This window comes from Taudactylus pleione, unplaced genomic scaffold, assembly GCF_031769625.1.
Source record: "Taudactylus pleione unplaced genomic scaffold, aTauple2 ptg000010l, whole genome shotgun sequence".
Lineage (NCBI taxonomy): Eukaryota > Metazoa > Chordata > Amphibia > Anura > Myobatrachidae > Taudactylus > Taudactylus pleione.
In genome coordinates this window covers 6,324,765-6,348,024 of record NW_028284413.1, presented here as the reverse complement: position 1 = coordinate 6,348,024, position 23,260 = coordinate 6,324,765, and the positions used below count along the sequence as shown (strand labels likewise).

At 34.1% G+C, this 23,260-nt stretch overlaps 1 protein-coding gene across 1 annotated transcript in view; it reads left to right on the top strand.

Moving 5' to 3' along the window:
- Positions 1-211: 211 nt before the first annotated feature.
- The window catches only part of LOC148542660 (titin-like), a gene marked incomplete at its 5' end in the record, with an annotated part of 334,539 nt that continues 311,490 nt past the window's right edge, over positions 212-23,260 (top strand). Inside the window, 7 exons of the mRNA XM_088467589.1 lie at positions 212-467; positions 5,277-5,531; positions 10,340-10,594; positions 12,871-13,125; positions 17,935-18,189; positions 20,467-20,721; positions 22,999-23,253. Coding sequence (XP_088323715.1) covers positions 212-467; positions 5,277-5,531; positions 10,340-10,594; positions 12,871-13,125; positions 17,935-18,189; positions 20,467-20,721; positions 22,999-23,253 — 1,786 coding nt within the window. The remainder of the gene's footprint in view (positions 468-5,276; positions 5,532-10,339; positions 10,595-12,870; positions 13,126-17,934; positions 18,190-20,466; positions 20,722-22,998; positions 23,254-23,260) is intronic.

Below are 23,260 nucleotides of genomic sequence, written 5' to 3'. Positions count from 1 at the left end.
TGCCAGAATAGTCAAAGTAACTTTGTGACCAGTAACATCAATCATTTTCCCTATAACTCCATAGAGTTATGTTGGACAATTATCAATGTTGGCCGACCGTATTCTATCATGATGTCTGCAGCCAAACATTGCAGTGGAACATTGAGTCTCATACTAAATGATTTTACAAAATAAATCACCTTTTAATATATTGCTTCTTTTTTTCCTAATAGTACCTGATAAAGTGAAGAACCTTATAGCAGAAAACATCACCACAACTTCTGTATCTCTAAGCTGGCAACACCCTGATGGAAATGCAAGTTCCTATAACATAAAAATCTTGGAAGATTCAACATTCAGTGCAAATGTGACCACAACCTCTGCTATAGTTGAGAATTTGATTCCTGGGAATTATTACACATTCCTGGTCTCTGTTCTTGTAGGAGAAGGAATACAAGGGGATAGTTCTTCAGTAGCTAATTATACAAGTAAGTGTTTTTTGGAAGTACTGTAGTAAGAACATCATAGTGGCACAGTGATGAAAATGAAATCTCCCACTAAGTATTATTGTTAAAATCTGCAAATATTCTCTTGTGGAGGAGGAGTAAAGGTGGATAGTTCTCCAGTAGCTGATTACATAAGTGTTTATTGGAAGTGGTAAAAAAAAGGACTCGATCTTATAGTTCACCTGCATGAGCGTCTTTTTTATATTGCACATCTAATTACAAATAGAATGTTTGGCCAACTTTATTTGTCTCTTCCAATTCCATGTTTTGTTTTGCTCTGACAACCAGTAAATGTCCTGCAAGTGTGGACTTACAGGTTAGATCTTAACCCTGGAATGACTCTTCTCAGTCTTTATTAAGTATTGATGTGAAAGTTCCCACAGTGTTGGCCTTATATGACCACATATACAAAACTTGTTAATGGCTGGGAGAACCAATAATAAAGAATAGGCATTAGTGTAGTCCTTAGTGGCAAACATAAGATTTCTACATGGGTTTCTTCCGTGATTGATTTTGGAACAAAGCAATGAAAAACTGCTGCAATAAGCCTAAAACAGACACTTTTTAGGTAAATTGTTTTATACATAATGTAAAAAGTATAGTTGAGTTCCAAAATGTTGCTTATTTTTCAAATCCTGTCTAAAAAGACTGAGATCAATAGATACTAATTAAAGGTAAAACATATACAACATACAATAACCTATATTTTACCTGAGATGAAGTCAGTTGCATACGCTACACAATGTGTGTTTTATATACATTCCCTTTTTAGTAAGTATGTGACAAGTTACATTTACCAAAAAGAAAGGAATTTGTTTTGTATCCAACATGTGGTCATAGCTATTGTTTGGAAAGCAAGTAAAATGCCATTGTTTCATGTTTTCTAGTGTTTTTGAGCCCTTAGAATCATTACTCTCAATTTACATACTGTATTTAAATTCAAGAAATATTACATATGACCATGCTTTGAGGTGGACTGCTACTATGTATCATAAAATAACTTTTGTGCAGAAGACACTAACAGGACTGTAGTATACCCAGACAAGATGAACACACAGACATACACAGAACTCAAAATACACAAACAGAACTAAGGCACAGACACACTTACAGTGCTAGATGAGTGGCTCACAGCTCATGCAACAGTGTAGGCAGACATACTAACAGTTTGCACACTCTTATTCTTCTAAATCAATTATATATTGGTCTCCTTCTTTTCTAAACTATGTTGTAGATGCCATCTGATGATATAGGGGAGACTCTCATTATTCTGATGGATTGGGCAGTAGGAACCCACCTCCATCATTAGAGTTCTCCTGGTCCTTATTTATTCTTAAAATGTTGTGAGCATTCAAATGTGGACTTTTAGAGAGGTTAAGATTTTTGTTGTTGTTTTTTTAATAACTGTAACATTAGCTAAACTTTTATAATAAAATGTTACAAGTTCTTTGTAATAAATGGCACACTTTAGGATGGATATTCAATTCTAAGTGATTGGCACAAATTAGAAATATGTGGTTCAGGTTCCCTAAAAAAAAAACTAACTTTTGGTTCCATATCTAATCGAGACCCAACACGAATCAGTTTTGGAGTTGCAAATAGAACTAAATCCTGGATTGGGTTTGCTATATGTTTAGAACTCAGATTAAAAAAATTAACCTTGGGTTTGGATTGCATGTATATAGTTCCAATTACATAATTTCAGATTTTTAACAACTTTACAGAAATCAAAAGCAGAAAAGACCCAAAACACATGGGGGTTAATTTACTAATGTGTGAGTTTTTAGAAGTGAGTTTTAGAAGTGATGTTGCCAATAGCAACAAATCAGATTCTACTCAACATTTAACTTGCACCACCTGGATGATTATAGCTAGAATCTGATTGGTTGCTTTGGGCAACATCACTTTTAAAACAGACTTCTAAAAACTCTCACTTAAGTAAATTTACCCCTTAAGGTTTGCTTTGCCAAAAACAAAATTATAACATTTGAGGGAGGTTTTGCCAAACCAAACACAGTGGTTTGTGCACAGTTCTACAACAAAATATCTGCCAGAATAGTCAAAGTAACTTTGTGACCAGTAACATCAATCATTTTCCCTATAACTCCATAGATTTATGTTGGACAATTATCAATGTTGGCCGACCGTATTCTATCATGATGTCTGCAGCCAAACATTGCAGTGGAACATTGAGTCTCATACTAAATGATTTTACAAAATAAATCACCTTTTAATATATTGCTTCTTTTTTTCCTAATAGTACCTGATAAAGTGAAGAAACTTACAGCAGAGAACATCACCACAACTTCTGTATCTCTAAGCTGGCAACACCCTGATGGAAATGCAAGTTCCTATAACATAAAAATCTTGGAAGATTCAACATTCAGTGCAAATGTGACCACAACCTCTGCTATAGTTGAGAATTTGATTCCTGGGAATTATTACACATTCCTGGTCTCTGTTCTTGTAGGAGAAGGAATACAAGGGGATAGTTCTTCAGTAGCTAATTATACAAGTAAGTGTTTTTTGGAAGTACTGTAGTAAGAACATCATAGTGGCACAGTGATGAAAATGAAATCTCCCACTAAGTATTATTGTTAAAATCTGCAAATATTCTCTTGTGGAGGAGGAGTAAAGGTGGATAGTTCTCCAGTAGCTGATTCTATAAGTGTCTATTGGAAGAGGTAAAAAAAAGACTCGATCTTATAGTTCACCTGCATGATGGTCTTTTTTATATTGCACATCTAATTACATATAGAATGTTTGTCCAACTTTATTTGTCTCTTCCAATTACATGTTTTGTTTTGTCTCAGACAACCAGTAAATGTCCTGCAAGTGTGGACTTACAGGTTAGATCTTAACCCTGGAATGACTCTTCTCAGCCTTTTTTAAGTATTGATGTGAAAGTTCCCACAGTGTTGGCCTTATATGACCACATATACAAAACTTGTTAATGGCTGGGAGAACCAATAATAAAGAATAGGCATTAGTGTAGTACTTAGGGGCAAACATAAGATTTCTGCATGGGTTTCTTCCATGATTGATTTTGGAACAAAGCAATGAAAAACTGCTGCAATAAGCCTAAACCAGACACTTTTTAGGTAAATTGTTTTATACATAATGTAAAAAGTAAAGTTGAGTTACAAAATGTTGCTTATTTTTCAAATCCTATCTAAAAAGAGTGAGATCAATAGATACTAATTAAAGGTAAACATATACAACATACAATAACCTATATTTTACCTGAGATGAAGTCAGTTGCATACGCTACACAATTTGTGTTTTATATACATTCCCTTTTTAGTAAGTATGTGACAAGATACATTTACCAAAAAGAAAGGAATTTGTTTTGTATCCAACATGTGGTCATAGCTATTGTTTGGAAAGCAAGTAAAATGCCATTGTTTCATGTTTTCTAGTGTTTTTGAGCCCTTAGAATCATTACTCTAAATTTACATACTGTATTTAAATTCAAGAAATATTACATATGACCATGCTTTGAGGTGGACTGCTACTATGTATCATAAAATAACTTTTGTGCAGAAGACACTAACAGGACTGTATGATACCCAGACAACATGAACACACAGACATACACAGAACTCAAAATACACAAACAGAACTAAGGCACAGACACACTTACAGTGCTAGATGAGTGGCTCACAGCTCATGCAACAGTGTAGGCAGACATACTAACAGTTTGCACACTCTTATTCTTCTAGATCAATTATATATTGGTCTCCTTCTTTTCTAAACTATGTTGTAGATGCCATCTGATGATATAGGGGAGACTCTCATTATTCTGATGGATTGGGCAGTAGGAACCCACCTCCATCATTAGAGTTCTCCTGGTCCTTAATTACTCTTAAAATGTTGTGAGCATTCAAATGTGGACTTTTAGAGAGGTTAAGATTGTTGTTGTTATTTTTTTAGAAACTGTAACATTAGCTAAATTTTTATAATAAAATGTTACAAGTTCTTTGTAATAAATGGCACACGTTAGGATGGATATTCAATTCTAAGTGATTGGCACAAATTAGAAATATGTGGTTCAGGTTCCATAAAAAAAAAACTAACTTTTGGTTCCACATCTAATCGAGACCCAACACGAATCAGTTTTGGAGTTGCAAATAGAACTAAGTCCTGGATCGGGTTTGCTATATGTTTAGAACTCAGATTAAAAAATTAACCTTGGGTTTGGATTGCATGTATATAGTTCCAATTACATAATTTCAGATTTTTAACAACTTTACAGAAATCAAAAGCAGAAAAGAACCAAAACACATGGGGGTTAATTTACTAAAGTGTGAGTTTTTAGAAGTGAGTTTTAGAAGTGATGTTGCCTATAGCAACAAATCAGATTCTACTCAACATTTAACTTGCTCCTCCTGGAAGATAATAGCTAGAATCTGATTGGTTGCTTTGGGCAATATCACTTTTAAAACATACTTCTAAAAACTCTCACTTAAGTAAATTTACCCCTTAAGGTTTGCTTTGCCAAAAACAAAATTATACCATTTGAGGGAGGTTTTGCCTAACCAAACACAGTGGTTTGTGCACAGTTCTACAACAAAATATCTGCCAGAATAGTCAAAGTAACTTTGTGACCAGTAACATCAATCATTTTCCCTATAACTCCATAGAGTTATGTTGGACAATTATCAATGTTGGCCGACCGTATTCTATCATGATGTCTGCAGCCAAACATTGCAGTGGAACATTGAGTCTCATACTAAATGATTTTACAAAATAAATCACCTTTTAATATATTGCTTCTTTTTTTCCTAATAGTACCTGATAAAGTGAAGAACCTTATAGCAGAAAACATCACCACAACTTCTGTATCTCTAAGCTGGCAACACCCTGATGGAAATGCAAGTTCCTATAACATAAAAATCTTGGAAGATTCAACATTCAGTGCAAATGTGACCACAACCTCTGCTATAGTTGAGAATTTGATTCCTGGGAATTATTACACATTCCTTGTCTCTGTTCTTGTAGGAGAAGGAATACAAGGGGATAGTTCTTCAGTAGCTAATTATACAAGTAAGTGTTTTTTGGAAGTACTGTAGTAAGAATATCATAGTGGCACAGTGATGAAAATGAAATCTCACACTAAGTATTATTGTTAAAATCTGCAAATATTCTCTTGTGGAGGAGGAGTAAAGGTGGATAGTTCTCCAATAGCTGATTACATAAGTGTTTATTGGAAGTGGTAAAAAAAAGGACTCGATCTTATAGTTCACCTGCATGAGCGTCTTTTTTATATTGCACATCTAATTACAAATAGAATGTTTGGCCAACTTTATTTGTCTCTTCCAATTCCATGTTTTGTTTTGTCTCAGACAACCAGTAAATGCCCTGCAAGTGTGGACTTACAGGTTAGATCTTAACCCTGGAATGACTCTTCTGAGTCTTATTTAAGTATTGATGTGAAAGTTCCCACAGTGTTGGCCTTATATGACCACATATACAAAACTTGTTAATGGCTGGGAGAACCAATAATAAAGAATAGGCATTAGTGTAGTCCTTAGGGGCAAACATAAGATTTCTACATGGGTTTCTTCCGTGATTGATTTTGGAACAAAGCAATGAAAAACTGCTGCAATAAGCCTAAAACAGACACTTTTTAGGTAAATTGTTTTATATATAATGTAAAAAGTATAGTTGAGTTCCATAATATTGCTTATTTTTCAAATCCTGTCTAAAAAGACTGAGATCAATAGATACTAATTAAAGGTAAACATATACAACATACAATAACCTATATTTTACCTGAGATGAAGTCAGTTGCATACGCTACACAATGTGTGTTTTATATACATTCCCTTTTTAGTAAGTATGTAACAAGATACATTTACCAAAAAGAAAGGAATTTGTTTTGCATCCAACATGTGGACATAGCTATTGTTTGGAAAGCAAGTAAAATGCCATTGTTTCATATTTTCTAGTGTTTTTGAGCCCTTAGAATCATTACTCTAAATTTACATACTGTATTTAAATTCAAGAAATATTACATATGACCATGCTTTGAGGTGGACTGCTACTATGTATCATAAAATAACTTTTGTGCAGAAGACACTAACAGGACTGTATGATACCCAGACAAGATGAACACACAGACATACACAGAACTCAAAATACACAAACAGAACTAAGGCACAGACACACTTACAGTGCTAGATGAGTGGCTCACAGCTCATGCAACAGTGTAGGCAGACATACTAACAGTTTGCACACTCTTATTCTTCTAGATCAATTATATATTGGTCTCCTTCTTTTCTAAACTATGTTGTAGATGCCATCTGATGATATAGGGGAGACTCTCATTATTCTGATGGATTGTGCAGTAGGAACCCACCTCCATCATTAGAGTTCTCCTGGTCCTTAATTACTCTTAAAATGTTGTGAGCATTCAAATGTGGACTTTTAGAGAGGTTAAGATTTTTGTTGTTATTTTTTTAGAAACTGTAACATTAGCTAAATTTTTATAATAAAATGTTACAAGTTCTTTGTAATAAATGGAACACTTTAGGATGGATATTCAATTCTAAGTGATTGGCACAAATTAGAAAAATGTGGTTCAGGTTCCCTAAAAAAAAAACTGACTTTTGGTTCCACATCTAATCGAGACCCAACACGAATCAGTTTTGGAGTTGCAAATAGAACTAAGTCCTGGATCGGGTTTGCTATATGTTTAGAACTCAGATTAATAAATTAACCTTGGGTTTGGATTGCATGTATATAGTTCCAATTACATAATTTCAGATTTTTAACAACATTACAGAAATCAAAAGCAGAAAAGAACCAAAACACATGGGGGTTAATTTACTAAAGTGTGAGTTTTTAGAAGTGAGTTTTAGAAGTGATGTTGCCTATAGCAACAAATCAGATTCTACTCAACATTTAACTTGCACCTCCTGGAAGATAATAGCTAGAATCTGATTGGTTGCTTTGGGCAACATCACTTTTAAAACATACTTCTAAAAACTCTCACTTAAGTAAATTTACCCCTTAAGGTTTGCTTTGCCAAAAACAAAATTATACCATTTGAGGGAGGTTTTGCCAAAACAAACACAGTGGTTTGTGCACAGTTCTACAACAAAATATCTGCCAGAATAGTCAAAGTAACTTTGTGACCAGTAACATCAATCATTTTCCCTATAACTCCATAGAGTTATGTTGGACAATTATTAATGTTGGCCGACCGTATTCTATCATGATGTCTGCAGCCAAACATTGCAGTGGAACATTGAGTCTCATACTAAATGATTTTACAAAATAGATCACCTTTTAATATATTGCTTCTTTTTTTCCTAATAGTACCTGATAAAGTGAAGAACCTTATAGCAGAAAACATCACCACAACTTCTGTATCTCTAAGCTGGCAACACCCTGATGGAAATGCAAGTTCCTATAACATAAAAATCTTGGAAGATTCAACATTCAGTGCAAATGTGACCACAACCTCTGCTATAGTTGAGAATTTGATTCCTGGGAATTATTACACATTCCTGGTCTCTGTTCTTGTAGGAGAAGGAATACAAGGGGATAGTTCTTCAGTAGCTAATTTTACAAGTAAGTGTTTTTTGGAAGTACTGTAGTAAGAACATCATAGTGGCACAGTGATGAAAATGAAATCTCCCACTAAGTATTATTGTTAAAATCTGCAAATATTCTCTTGTGGAGGAGGAGTAAAGGTGGATAGTTCTCCAGTAGCTGATTCTATAAGTGTCTATTGGAAGAGGTAAAAAAAAGACTCGATCTTATAGTTCACCTGCATGATGGTCTTTTTTATATTGCACATCTAATTACATATAGAATGTTTGTCCAACTTTATTTGTCTCTTCCAATTACATGTTTTGTTTTGTCTCAGACAACCAGTAAATGTACTGCAAGTGTGGACTTACAGGTTAGATCTTAACCCTGGAATGACTCTTCTCAGCCTTTTTTAAGTATTGATGTGAAAGTTCCCACAGTGTTGGCCTTATATGACCACATATACAAAACTTGTTAATGGCTGGGAGAACCAATAATAAAGAATAGGCATTAGTGTAGTCCTTAGGGGCAAACATAAGATTTCTGCATGGGTTTCTTCCATGATTGATTTTGGAACAAAGCAATGAAAAACTGCTGCAATAAGCCTAAAACAGACACTTTTTAGGTAAATTGTTTTATACATAATGTAAAAAGTAAAGTTGAGTTACAAAATGTTGCTTATTTTTCAAATCCTATCTAAAAAGACTGAGATCAATAGATACTAATTAAAGGTAAACATATACAACATACAATAACCTATATTTTACCTGAGATGAAGTCAGTTGCATACGCTACACAATGTGTGTTTTATATACATTCCCTTTTTAGTAAGTATGTGACAAGATACATTTACCAAAAAGAAAGGAATTTGTTTTGTATCCAACATGTGGTCATAGCTATTGTTTGGAAAGCAAGTAAAATGCCATTGTTTCATGTTTTCTAGTGTTTTTGAGCCCTTAGAATCATTACTCTAAATTTACATACTGTATTTAAATTCAAGAAATATTACATATGACCATGCTTTGAGGTGGACTGCTACTATGTATCATAAAATAACTTTTGTGCAGAAGACACTAACAGGACTGTAGTATACCCAGACAAGATGAACACACAGACATACACAGAACTCAAAATACACAAACAGAACTAAGGCACAGACACACTTACAGTGCTAGATGAGTGGCTCACAGCTCATGCAACAGTGTAGGCAGACATACTAACAGTTTGCACACTCTTATTCTTCTAGATCAATTATATATTGGTCTCCTTCTTTTCTAAACTATGTTGTAGATGCCATCTGATGATATAGGGGAGACTCTCATTATTCTGATGGATTGGGCAGTAGGAACCCACCTCCATCATTAGAGTTCTCCTGGTCCTTAATTACTCTTAAAATGTTGTGAGCATTCAAATGTGGACTTTTACAGAGGTTAAGATTTTTGTTGTTATTTTTTTAGAAACTGTAACATTAGCTAAATTTTTATAATAAAATGTTACAAGTTCTTTGTAATAAATGGCACACTTTAGGATGGATATTCAATTCTAAGTGATTGGCACAAATTAGAAATATGTGGTTCAGGTTCCCTAAAAAAAAAACTAACTTTTGGTTCCACATCTAATCGAGACCCAACACGAATCAGTTTTGGAGTTGCAAATAGAACTAAGTCCTGGATCGGGTTTGCTATATGTTTAGAACTCAGATTAAAAAATTAACCTTGGGTTTGGATTGCATGTATATAGTTCCAATTACATAATTTCAGATTTTTAACAACTTTACAGAAATCAAAAGCAGAAAAGAACCAAAACACATGGGGGTTAATTTACTAAAGTGTGAGTTTTTAGAAGTGAGTTTTAGAAGTGATGTTGCCTATAGCAACAAATCAGATTCTACTCAACATTTAACTTGCAGCTCCTGGAAGATAATAGCTAGAATCTGATTGGTTGCTTTGGGCAACATCACTTTTAAAACATACTTCTAAAAACTCTCACTTAAGTAAATTTACCCCTTAAGGTTTGCTTTGCCAAAAACAAAATTATACCATTTGAGGGAGGTTTTGCCAAACCAAACACAGTGGTTTGTGCACAGTTCTACAACAAAATATCTGCCAGAATAGTCAAAGTAACTTTGTGACCAGTAACATCAATCATTTTCCCTATAACTCCATAGAGTTATGTTGGACAATTATCAATGTTGGCCGACCGTATTCTATCATGATGTCTGCAGACAAACATTGCAGTGGAACATTGAGTCTCATACTAAATGATTTTACAAAATAAATCACCTTTTAATATATTGCTTCTTTTTTTCCTAATAGTACCTGATAAAGTGAAGAACTTTATAGCAAAAAACATCACCACAACTTCTGTATCTCTAAGCTGGCAACACCCTGATGGAAATGCAAGTTCCTATAACATAAAAATCTTGGAAGATTCAACATTCAGTGCAAATGTGACCACAACCTCTGCTATAGTTGAGAATTTGATTCCTGGGAATTATTACACATTCCTGGTCTCTGTTCTTGTAGGAGAAGGAATACAAGGGGATAGTTCTTCAGTAGCTAATTATACAAGTAAGTGTTTTTTGGAAGTACTGTAGTAAGAACATCATAGTGGCACAGTGATGAAAATGAAATCTCCCACTAAGTATTATTGTTAAAATCTGCAAATATTCTCTTGTGGAGGAGGAGTAAAGGTGGATAGTTCTCCAATAGCTGATTACATAAGTGTTTATTGGAAGTGGTAAAAAAAAGGACTCGATCTTATAGTTCACCTGCATGAGGGTCTTTTTTATATTGCACATCTAATTACAAATAGAAAGTTTGGCCAACTTTATTTGTCTCTTCCAATTCCATGTTTTGTTTTGTCTCAGACAACCAGTAAATGTCCTGCAAGTGTGGACTTACAGGTTAGATCTTAACCCTGGAATGACTCTTCTCAGTCTTTTTTAAGTATTGATGTGAAAGTTCCCACAGTGTTGGCCTTATATGACCACATATACAAAACTTGTTAATGGCTGGGAGAACCAATAATAAAGAATAGGCATTAGTGTAGTCCTTAGGGGCAAACATAAGATTTCTACATGGGTTTCTTCCGTGATTGATTTTGGAACAAATTAATGAAAAACTGCTGCAATAAGCCTAAAACAGACACTATTTAGGTAAATTGTTTTATACATAATGTAAAAAGTATAGTTGAGTTCCAAAATGTTGCTTATTTTTCAAATCCTGTCTAAAAAGACTGAGATCAATAGATACTAATTAAAGGTAAACATATACAACATACAATAACCTATATTTTACCTGAGATGAAGTCAGTTGCATACGCTACACAATGTGTGTTTTATATACATTCCCTTTTTAGTAAGTATGTGACAAGATACATTTACCAAAAAGAAAGGAATTTGTTTTGTACCAACATGTGGTCATAGCTATTGTTTGGAAAGCAAGTAAAATGCCATTGTTTCATGTTTTCTAGTGTTTTTGAGCCCTTAGAATCATTACTCTAAATTTACATACTGTATTTAAATTCAAGAAATATTACATATGACCATGCTTTGAGGTGGACTGCTACTATGTATCATAAAATAACTTTTGTGCAGAAGACACTAACAGGACTGTATGATACCCAGACAAGATGAACACACAGACATACACAGAACTCAAAATACACAAACAGAACTAAGGCACAGACACACTTACAGTGTTAGATGAGTGGCTCTCAGCTCATGCAACAGTGTAGGCAGACATACTAACAGTTTGCACACTCTTATTCTTCTAGATCAATTATATATTGGTCTCCTTCTTTTCTAAACTATGTTGTAGATGCCATCTGATGATATAGGGGAGACTCTCATTATTCTGATGGATTGGGCAGTAGGAACCCACCTCCATCATTAGAGTTCTCCTGGTCCTTAATTACTCTTAAAATGTTGTGAGCATTCAAATGTGGACTTTTACAGAGGTTAAGATTTTTGTTGTTATTTTTTTAGAAACTGTAACATTAGCTAAATTTTTATAATAAAATGTTACAAGTTCTTTGTAATAAATGGCACACTTTAGGATGGATATTCAATTCTAAGTGATTGGCACAAATTAGAAATATGTGGTTCAGGTTCCCTAAAAAAAAAACTAACTTTTGGTTCCACATCTAATCGAGACCCAACACGAATCAGTTTTGGAGTTGCAAATAGAACTAAGTCCTGGATCGGGTTTGCTATATGTTTAGAACTCAGATTAAAAAATTAACCTTGGGTTTGGATTGCATGTATATAGTTCCAATTACATAATTTCAGATTTTTAACAACTTTACAGAAATCAAAAGCAGAAAAGAACCAAAACACATGGGGGTTAATTTACTAAAGTGTGAGTTTTTAGAAGTGAGTTTTAGAAGTGATGTTGCCTACAGCAACAAATCAGATTCTACTCAACATTTAACTTGCACCACCTGGAAGATAATAGCTAGAATCTGATTGGTTGCTTTGGGCAACATCACTTTTAAAACATACTTCTAAAAACTCTCACTTAAGTAAATTTACCCCTTAAGGTTTGCTTTGCCAAAAACAAAATTATACCATTTGAGGGAGGTTTTGCCAAACCAAACACAGTGGTTTGTGCACAGTTCTACAACAAAATATCTGCCAGAATAGTCAAAGTAACTTTGTGACCAGTAACATCAATCATTTTCCCTATAACTCCATAGAGTTATGTTGGACAATTATCAATGTTGGCCGACCGTATTCTATCATGATGTCTGCAGCCAAACATTGCAGTGGAACATTGAGTCTCATACTAAATGATTTTACAAAATAAATCACCTTTTAATATATTGCTTCTTTTTTTCCTAATAGTACCTGATAAAGTGAAGAACCTTATAGCAGAAAACATCACCACAACTTCTGTATCTCTAAGCTGGCAACACCCTGATGGAAATGCAAGTTCCTATAACATAAAAATCTTGGAAGATTCAACATTCAGTGCAAATGTGACCACAACCTCTGCTATAGTTGAGAATTTGATTCCTGGGAATTATTACACATTCCTGGTCTCTGTTCTTGTAGGAGAAGGAATACAAGGGGATAGTTCTTCAGTAGCTAATTATACAAGTAAGTGTTTTTTGGAAGTACTGTAGTAAGAATATCATAGTGGCACAGTGATGAAAATGAAATCTCCCACTAAGTATTATTGTTAAAATCTGCAAATATTCTCTTGTGGAGGAGGAGTAAAGGTGGATAGTTCTCCAGTAGCTGATTACATAAGTGTTTATTGGAAGTGGTAAAAAAAAGGACTCGATCTTATAGTTCACCTGCATGAGCGTCTTTTTTATATTGCACATCTAATTACAAATAGAATGTTTGGCCAACTTTATTTGTCTCTTCCAATTCCATGTTTTGTTTTGCTCTGACAACCAGTAAATGTCCTGCAAGTGTGGACTTACAGGTTAGATCTTAACCCTGGAATGACTCTTCTCAGTCTTTTTTAAGTATTGATGTGAAAGTTCCCACAGTGTTGGCCTTATATGACCACATATACAAAACTTGTTAATGGCTGGGAGAACCAATAATAAAGAATAGGCATTAGTGTAGTCCTTAGTGGCAAACATAAGATTTCTACATGGGTTTCTTCCGTGATTGATTTTGGAACAAAGCAATGAAAAACTGCTGCAATAAGCCTAAAACAGACACTTTTTAGGTAAATTGTTTTATACATAATGTAAAAAGTATAGTTGAGTTCCAAAATGTTGCTTATTTTTCAAATCCTGTCTAAAAAGACTGAGATCAATAGATACTAATTAAAGGTAAAACATATACAACATACAATAACCTATATTTTACCTGAGATGAAGTCAGTTGCATACGCTACACAATGTGTGTTTTATATACATTCCCTTTTTAGTAAGTATGTGACAAGTTACATTTACCAAAAAGAAAGGAATTTGTTTTGTATCCAACATGTGGTCATAGCTATTGTTTGGAAAGCAAGTAAAATGCCATTGTTTCATGTTTTCTAGTGTTTTTGAGCCCTTAGAATCATTACTCTCAATTTACATACTGTATTTAAATTCAAGAAATATTACATATGACCATGCTTTGAGGTGGACTGCTACTATGTATCATAAAATAACTTTTGTGCAGAAGACACTAACAGGACTGTAGTATACCCAGACAAGATGAACACACAGACATACACAGAACTCAAAATACACAAACAGAACTAAGGCACAGACACACTTACAGTGCTAGATGAGTGGCTCACAGCTCATGCAACAGTGTAGGCAGACATACTAACAGTTTGCACACTCTTATTCTTCTAAATCAATTATATATTGGTCTCCTTCTTTTCTAAACTATGTTGTAGATGCCATCTGATGATATAGGGGAGACTCTCATTATTCTGATGGATTGGGCAGTAGGAACCCACCTCCATCATTAGAGTTCTCCTGGTCCTTATTTATTCTTAAAATGTTGTGAGCATTCAAATGTGGACTTTTAGAGAGGTTAAGATTTTTGTTGTTGTTTTTTTAATAACTGTAACATTAGCTAAACTTTTATAATAAAATGTTACAAGTTCTTTGTAATAAATGGCACACTTTAGGATGGATATTCAATTCTAAGTGATTGGCACAAATTAGAAATATGTGGTTCAGGTTCCCTAAAAAAAAAACTAACTTTTGGTTCCATATCTAATCGAGACCCAACACGAATCAGTTTTGGAGTTGCAAATAGAACTAAATCCTGGATTGGGTTTGCTATATGTTTAGAACTCAGATTAAAAAAATTAACCTTGGGTTTGGATTGCATGTATATAGTTCCAATTACATAATTTCAGATTTTTAACAACTTTACAGAAATCAAAAGCAGAAAAGACCCAAAACACATGGGGGTTAATTTACTAATGTGTGAGTTTTTAGAAGTGAGTTTTAGAAGTGATGTTGCCAATAGCAACAAATCAGATTCTACTCAACATTTAACTTGCACCTCCTGGATGATTATAGCTAGAATCTGATTGGTTGCTTTGGGCAACATCACTTTTAAAACAGACTTCTAAAAACTCTCACTTAAGTAAATTTACCCCTTAAGGTTTGCTTTGCCAAAAACAAAATTATAACATTTGAGGGAGGTTTTGCCAAACCAAACACAGTGGTTTGTGCACAGTTCTACAACAAAATATCTGCCAGAATAGTCAAAGTAACTTTGTGACCAGTAACATCAATCATTTTCCCTATAACTCCATAGATTTATGTTGGACAATTATCAATGTTGGCCGACCGTATTCTATCATGATGTCTGCAGCCAAACATTGCAGTGGAACATTGAGTCTCATACTAAATGATTTTACAAAATAAATCACCTTTTAATATATTGCTTCTTTTTTTCCTAATAGTACCTGATAAAGTGAAGAACCTTACAGCAGAGAACATCACCACAACTTCTGTATCTCTAAGCTGGCAACACCCTGATGGAAATGCAAGTTCCTATAACATAAAAATCTTGGAATATTCAATATTCAGTGCAAATGTGACCACAACCTCTGCTATAGTTGAGAATTTGATTCCTGGGAATTATTACACATTCCTGGTCTATGTTCTTGTAGGAGAAGGAATACAAGGGGATAGTTCTTCAGTAGCTAATTATACAAGTAAGTGTTTTTTGGAAGTACTGTAGTAAGAACATCATAGTGGCACAGTGATGAAAATGAAATCTCCCACTAAGTATTATTGTTAAAATCTGCAAATATTCTCTTGTGGAGGAGGAGTAAAGGTGGATAGTTCTCCAGTAGCTGATTCTATAAGTGTCTATTGGAAGAGGTAAAAAAAAGACTCGATCTTATAGTTCACCTGCATGATGGTCTTTTTTATATTGCACATCTAATTACATATAGAATGTTTGTCCAACTTTATTTGTCTCTTCCAATTACATGTTTTGTTTTGTCTCAGACAACCAGTAAATGTCCTGCAAGTGTGGACTTACAGGTTAGATCTTAACCCTGGAATGACTCTTCTCAGCCTTTTTTAAGTATTGATGTGAAAGTTCCCACAGTGTTGGCCTTATATGACCACATATACAAAACTTGTTAATGGCTGGGAGAACCAATAATAAAGAATAGGCATTAGTGTAGTCCTTAGGGGCAAACATAAGATTTCTGCATGGGTTTCTTCCATGATTGATTTTGGAACAAAGCAATGAAAAACTGCTGCAATAAGCCTAAAACAGACACTTTTTAGGTAAATTGTTTTATACATAATGTAAAAAGTAAAGTTGAGTTACAAAATGTTGCTTATTTTTCAAATCCTATCTAAAAAGAGTGAGATCAATAGATACTAATTAAAGGTAAACATATACAACATACAATAACCTATATTTTACCTGAGATGAAGTCAGTTGCATACGCTACACAATGTGTGTTTTATATACATTCCCTTTTTAGTAAGTATGTGACAAGATACATTTACCAAAAAGAAAGGAATTTGTTTTGTATCCAACATGTGGTCATAGCTATTGTTTGGAAAGCAAGTAAAATGCCATTGTTTCATGTTTTCTAGTGTTTTTGAGCCCTTAGAATCATTACTCTAAATTTACATACTGTATTTAAATTCAAGAAATATTACATATGACCATGCTTTGAGGTGGACTGCTACTATGTATCATAAAATAACTTTTGTGCAGAAGACACTAACAGGACTGTATGATACCCAGACAAGATGAACACACAGACATACACAGAACTCAAAATACACAAACAGAACTAAGGCACAGACACACTTACAGTGCTAGATGAGTGGCTCACAGCTCATGCAACAGTGTAGGCAGACATACTAACAGTTTGCACACTCTTATTCTTCTAGATCAATTATATATTGGTCTCCTTCTTTTCTAAACTATGTTGTAGATGCCATCTGATGATATAGGGGAGACTCTCATTATTCTGATGGATTGGGCAGTAGGAACCCACCTCCATCATTAGAGTTCTCCTGGTCCTTAATTACTCTTAAAATGTTGTGAGCATTCAAATGTGGACTTTTAGAGAGGTTAAGATTGTTGTTGTTATTTTTTTAGAAACTGTAACATTAGCTAAATTTTTATAATAAAATGTTACAAGTTCTTTGTAATAAATGGCACACGTTAGGATGGATATTCAATTCTAAGTGATTGGCACAAATTAGAAATATGTGGTTCAGGTTCCATAAAAAAAAAACTAACTTTTGGTTCCACATCTAATCGAGACCCAACACGAATCAGTTTTGGAGTTGCAAATAGAACTAAGTCCTGGATCGGGTTTGCTATATGTTTAGAACTCAGATTAAAAAATTAACCTTGGGTTTGGATTGCATGTATATAGTTCCAATTACATAATTTCAGATTTTTAACAACTTTACAGAAATCAAAAGCAGACAAGAACCAAAACACATGGGGGTTAATTTACTAAAGTGTGAGTTTTTAGAAGTGAGTTTTAGAAGTGATGTTGCCTACAGCAACAAATCAGATTCTACTCAACATTTAACTTGCTCCTCCTGGAAGATAATAGCTAGAATCTGATTGGTTGCTTTGGGCAATATCACTTTTAAAACATACTTCTAAAAACTCTCACTTAAGTAAATTTACCCCTTAAGGTTTGCTTTGCCAAAAACAAAATTATACCATTTGAGGGAGGTTTTGCCTAACCAAACACAGTGGTTTGTGCACAGTTCTACAACAAAATATCTGCCAGAATAGTCAAAGTAACTTTGTGACCAGTAACATCAATCATTTTCCCTATAACTCCATAGAGTTATGTTGGACAATTATCAATGTTGGCCGACCGTATTCTATCATGATGTCTGCAGCCAAACATTGCAGTGGAACATTGAGTCTCATACTAAATGATTTTACAAAATAAATCACCTTTTAATATATTGCTTCTTTTTTTCCTAATAGTACCTGATAAAGTGAAGAACCTTATAGCAGAAAACATCACCACAACTTCTGTATCTCTAAGCTGGCAACACCCTGATGGAAATGCAAGTTCCTATAACATAAAAATCTTGGAAGATTCAACATTCAGTGCAAATGTGACCACAACCTCTGCTATAGTTGAGAATTTGATTCCTGGGAATTATTACACATTCCTTGTCTCTGTTCTTGTAGGAGAAGGAATACAAGGGGATAGTTCTTCAGTAGCTAATTATACAAGTAAGTGTTTTTTGGAAGTACTGTAGTAAGAATATCATAGTGGCACAGTGATGAAAATGAAATCTCACACTAAGTATTATTGTTAAAATCTGCAAATATTCTCTTGTGGAGGAGGAGTAAAGGTGGATAGTTCTCCAATAGCTGATTACATAAGTGTTTATTGGAAGTGGTAAAAAAAAGGACTCGATCTTATAGTTCACCTGCATGAGCGTCTTTTTTATATTGCACATCTAATTACAAATAGAATGTTTGGCCAACTTTATTTGTCTCTTCCAATTCCATGTTTTGTTTTGTCTCAGACAACCAGTAAATGCCCTGCAAGTGTGGACTTACAGGTTAGATCTTAACCCTGGAATGACTCTTCTCAGCCTTTTTTAAGTATTGATGTGAAAGTTCCCACAGTGTTGGCCTTATATGACCACATATACAAAACTTGTTAATGGCTGGGAGAACCAATAATAAAGAATAGGCATTAGTGTAGTCCTTAGGGGCAAACATAAGATTTCTGCATGGGTTTCTTCCATGATTGATTTTGGAACAAAGCAATGAAAAACTGCTGCAATAAGCCTAAAACAGACACTTTTTAGGTAAATTGTTTTATACATAATGTAAAAAGTAAAGTTGAGTTACAAAATGTTGCTTATTTTTCAAATCCTATCTAAAAAGAGTGAGATCAATAGATACTAATTAAAGGTAAACATATACAACATACAATAACCTATATTTTACCTGAGATGAAGTCAGTTGCATACGCTACACAATGTGTGTTTTATATACATTCCCTTTTTAGTAAGTATGTGACAAGATACATTTACCAAAAAGAAAGGAATTTGTTTTGTATCCAACATGTGGTCATAGCTATTGTTTGGAAAGCAAGTAAAATGCCATTGTTTCATGTTTTCTAGTGTTTTTGAGCCCTTAGAATCATTACTCTAAATTTACATACTGTATTTAAATTCAAGAAATATTACATATGACCATGCTTTGAGGTGGACTGCTACTATGTATCATAAAATAACTTTTGTGCAGAAGACACTAACAGGACTGTATGATACCCAGACAACATGAACACACAGACATACACAGAACTCAAAATACACAAACAGAACTAAGGCACAGACACACTTACAGTGCTAGATGAGTGGCTCACAGCTCATGCAACAGTGTAGGCAGACATACTAACAGTTTGCACACTCTTATTCTTCTAGATCAATTATATATTGGTCTCCTTCTTTTCTAAACTATGTTGTAGATGCCATCTGATGATATAGGGGAGACTCTCATTATTCTGATGGATTGGGCAGTAGGAACCCACCTCCATCATTAGAGTTCTCCTGGTCCTTAATTACTCTTAAAATGTTGTGAGCATTCAAATGTGGACTTTTAGAGAGGTTAAGATTGTTGTTGTTATTTTTTTAGAAACTGTAACATTAGCTAAATTTTTATAATAAAATGTTACAAGTTCTTTGTAATAAATGGCACACGTTAGGATGGATATTCAATTCTAAGTGATTGGCACAAATTAGAAATATGTGGTTCAGGTTCCATAAAAAAAAAACTAACTTTTGGTTCCACATCTAATCGAGACCCAACACGAATCAGTTTTGGAGTTGCAAATAGAACTAAGTCCTGGATCGGGTTTGCTATATGTTTAGAACTCAGATTAAAAAATTAACCTTGGGTTTGGATTGCATGTATATAGTTCCAATTACATAATTTCAGATTTTTAACACCTTTACAGAAATCAAAAGCAGAAAAGAACCAAAACACATGGGGGTTAATTTACTAAAGTGTGAGTTTTTAGAAGTGAGTTTTAGAAGTGATGTTGCCTATAGCAACAAATCAGATTCTACTCAACATTTAACTTGCTCCTCCTGGAAGATAATAGCTAGAATCTGATTGGTTGCTTTGGGCAATATCACTTTTAAAACTTACTTCTAAAAACTCTCACTTAAGTAAATTTACCCCTTAAGGTTTGCTTTGCCAAAAACAAAATTATACCATTTGAGGGAGGTTTTGCCTAACCAAACACAGTGGTTTGTGCACAGTTCTACAACAAAATATCTGCCAGAATAGTCAAAGTAACTTTGTGACCAGTAACATCAATCATTTTCCCTATAACTCCATAGAGTTATGTTGGACAATTATCAATGTTGGCCGACCGTATTCTATCATGATGTCTGCAGCCAAACATTGCAGTGGAACATTGAGTCTCATACTAAATGATTTTACAAAATAAATCACCTTTTAATATATTGCTTCTTTTTTTCCTAATAGTACCTGATAAAGTGAAGAACCTTATAGCAGAAAACATCACCACAACTTCTGTATCTCTAAGCTGGCAACACCCTGATGGAAATGCAAGTTCCTATAACATAAAAATCTTGGAAGATTCAACATTCAGTGCAAATGTGACCACAACCTCTGCTATAGTTGAGAATTTGATTCCTGGGAATTATTACACATTCCTTGTCTCTGTTCTTGTAGGAGAAGGAATACAAGGGGATAGTTCTTCAGTAGCTAATTATACAAGTAAGTGTTTTTTGGAAGTACTGTAGTAAGAATATCATAGTGGCACAGTGATGAAAATGAAATCTCACACTAAGTATTATTGTTAAAATCTGCAAATATTCTCTTGTGGAGGAGGAGTAAAGGTGGATAGTTCTCCAATAGCTGATTACATAAGTGTTTATTGGAAGTGGTAAAAAAAAGGACTCGATCTTATAGTTCACCTGCATGAGCGTCTTTTTTATATTGCACATCTAATTACAAATAGAATGTTTGGCCAACTTTATTTGTCTCTTCCAATTCCATGTTTTGTTTTGTCTCAGACAACCAGTAAATGCCCTGCAAGTGTGGACTTACAGGTTAGATCTTAACCCTGGAATGACTCTTCTGAGTCTTATTTAAGTATTGATGTGAAAGTTCCCACAGTGTTGGCCTTATATGACCACATATACAAAACTTGTTAATGGCTGGGAGAACCAATAATAAAGAATAGGCATTAGTGTAGTCCTTAGGGGCAAACATAAGATTTCTACATGGGTTTCTTCCGTGATTGATTTTGGAACAAAGCAATGAAAAACTGCTGCAATAAGCCTAAAACAGACACTTTTTAGGTAAATTGTTTTATATATAATGTAAAAAGTATAGTTGAGTTCCAAAATGTTGCTTATTTTTCAAATCCTGTCTAAAAAGACTGAGATCAATAGATACTAATTAAAGGTAAACATATACAACATACAATAACCTATATTTTACCTGAGATGAAGTCAGTTGCATACGCTACACAATGTGTGTTTTATATACATTCCCTTTTTAGTAAGTATGTGACAAGATACATTTACCAAAAAGAAAGGAATTTGTTTTGCATCCAACATGTGGACATAGCTATTGTTTGGAAAGCAAGTAAAATGCCATTGTTTCATATTTTCTAGTGTTTTTGAGCCCTTAGAATCATTACTCTAAATTTACATACTGTATTTAAATTCAAGAAATATTACATATGACCATGCTTTGAGGTGGACTGCTACTATGTATCATAAAATAACTTTTGTGCAGAAGACACTAACAGGACTGTATGATACCCAGACAAGATGAACACACAGACATACACAGAACTCAAAATACACAAACAGAACTAAGGCACAGACACACTTACAGTGCTAGATGAGTGGCTCACAGCTCATGCAACAGTGTAGGCAGACATACTAACAGTTTGCACACTCTTATTCTTCTAGATCAATTATATATTGGTCTCCTTCTTTTCTAAACTATGTTGTAGATGCCATCTGATGATATAGGGGAGACTCTCATTATTCTGATGGATTGTGCAGTAGGAACCCACCTCCATCATTAGAGTTCTCCTGGTCCTTAATTACTCTTAAAATGTTGTGAGCATTCAAATGTGGACTTTTAGAGAGGTTAAGATTGTTGTTGTTATTTTTTTAGAAACTGTAACATTAGCTAAATTTTTATAATAAAATGTTACAAGTTCTTTGTAATAAATGGCACACGTTAGGATGGATATTCAATTCTAAGTGATTGGCACAAATTAGAAATATGTGGTTCAGGTTCCATAAAAAAAAAACTAACTTTTGGTTCCACATCTAATCGAGACCCAACACGAATCAGTTTTGGAGTTGCAAATAGAACTAAGTCCTGGATCGGGTTTGCTATATGTTTAGAACTCAGATTAAAAAATTAACCTTGGGTTTGGATTGCATGTATATAGTTCCAATTACATAATTTCAGATTTTTAACAACTTTACAGAAATCAAAAGCAGAAAAGAACCAAAACACATGGGGGTTAATTTACTAAAGTGTGAGTTTTTAGAAGTGAGTTTTAGAAGTGATGTTGCCTATAGCAACAAATCAGATTCTACTCAACATTTAACTTGCTCCTCCTGGAAGATAATAGCTAGAATCTGATTGGTTGCTTTGGGCAATATCACTTTTAAAACATACTTCTAAAAACTCTCACTTAAGTAAATTTACCCCTTAAGGTTTGCTTTGCCAAAAACAAAATTATACCATTTGAGGGAGGTTTTGCCTAACCAAACACAGTGGTTTGTGCACAGTTCTACAACAAAATATCTGCCAGAATAGTCAAAGTAACTTTGTGACCAGTAACATCAATCATTTTCCCTATAACTCCATAGAGTTATGTTGGACAATTATCAATGTTGGCCGACCGTATTCTATCATGATGTCTGCAGCCAAACATTGCAGTGGAACATTGAGTCTCATACTAAATGATTTTACAAAATAAATCACCTTTTAATATATTGCTTCTTTTTTTCCTAATAGTACCTGATAAAGTGAAGAACCTTATAGCAGAAAACATCACCACAACTTCTGTATCTCTAAGCTGGCAACACCCTGATGGAAATGCAAGTTCCTATAACATAAAAATCTTGGAAGATTCAACATTCAGTGCAAATGTGACCACAACCTCTGCTATAGTTGAGAATTTGATTCCTGGGAATTATTACACATTCCTTGTCTCTGTTCTTGTAGGAGAAGGAATACAAGGGGATAGTTCTTCAGTAGCTAATTATACAAGTAAGTG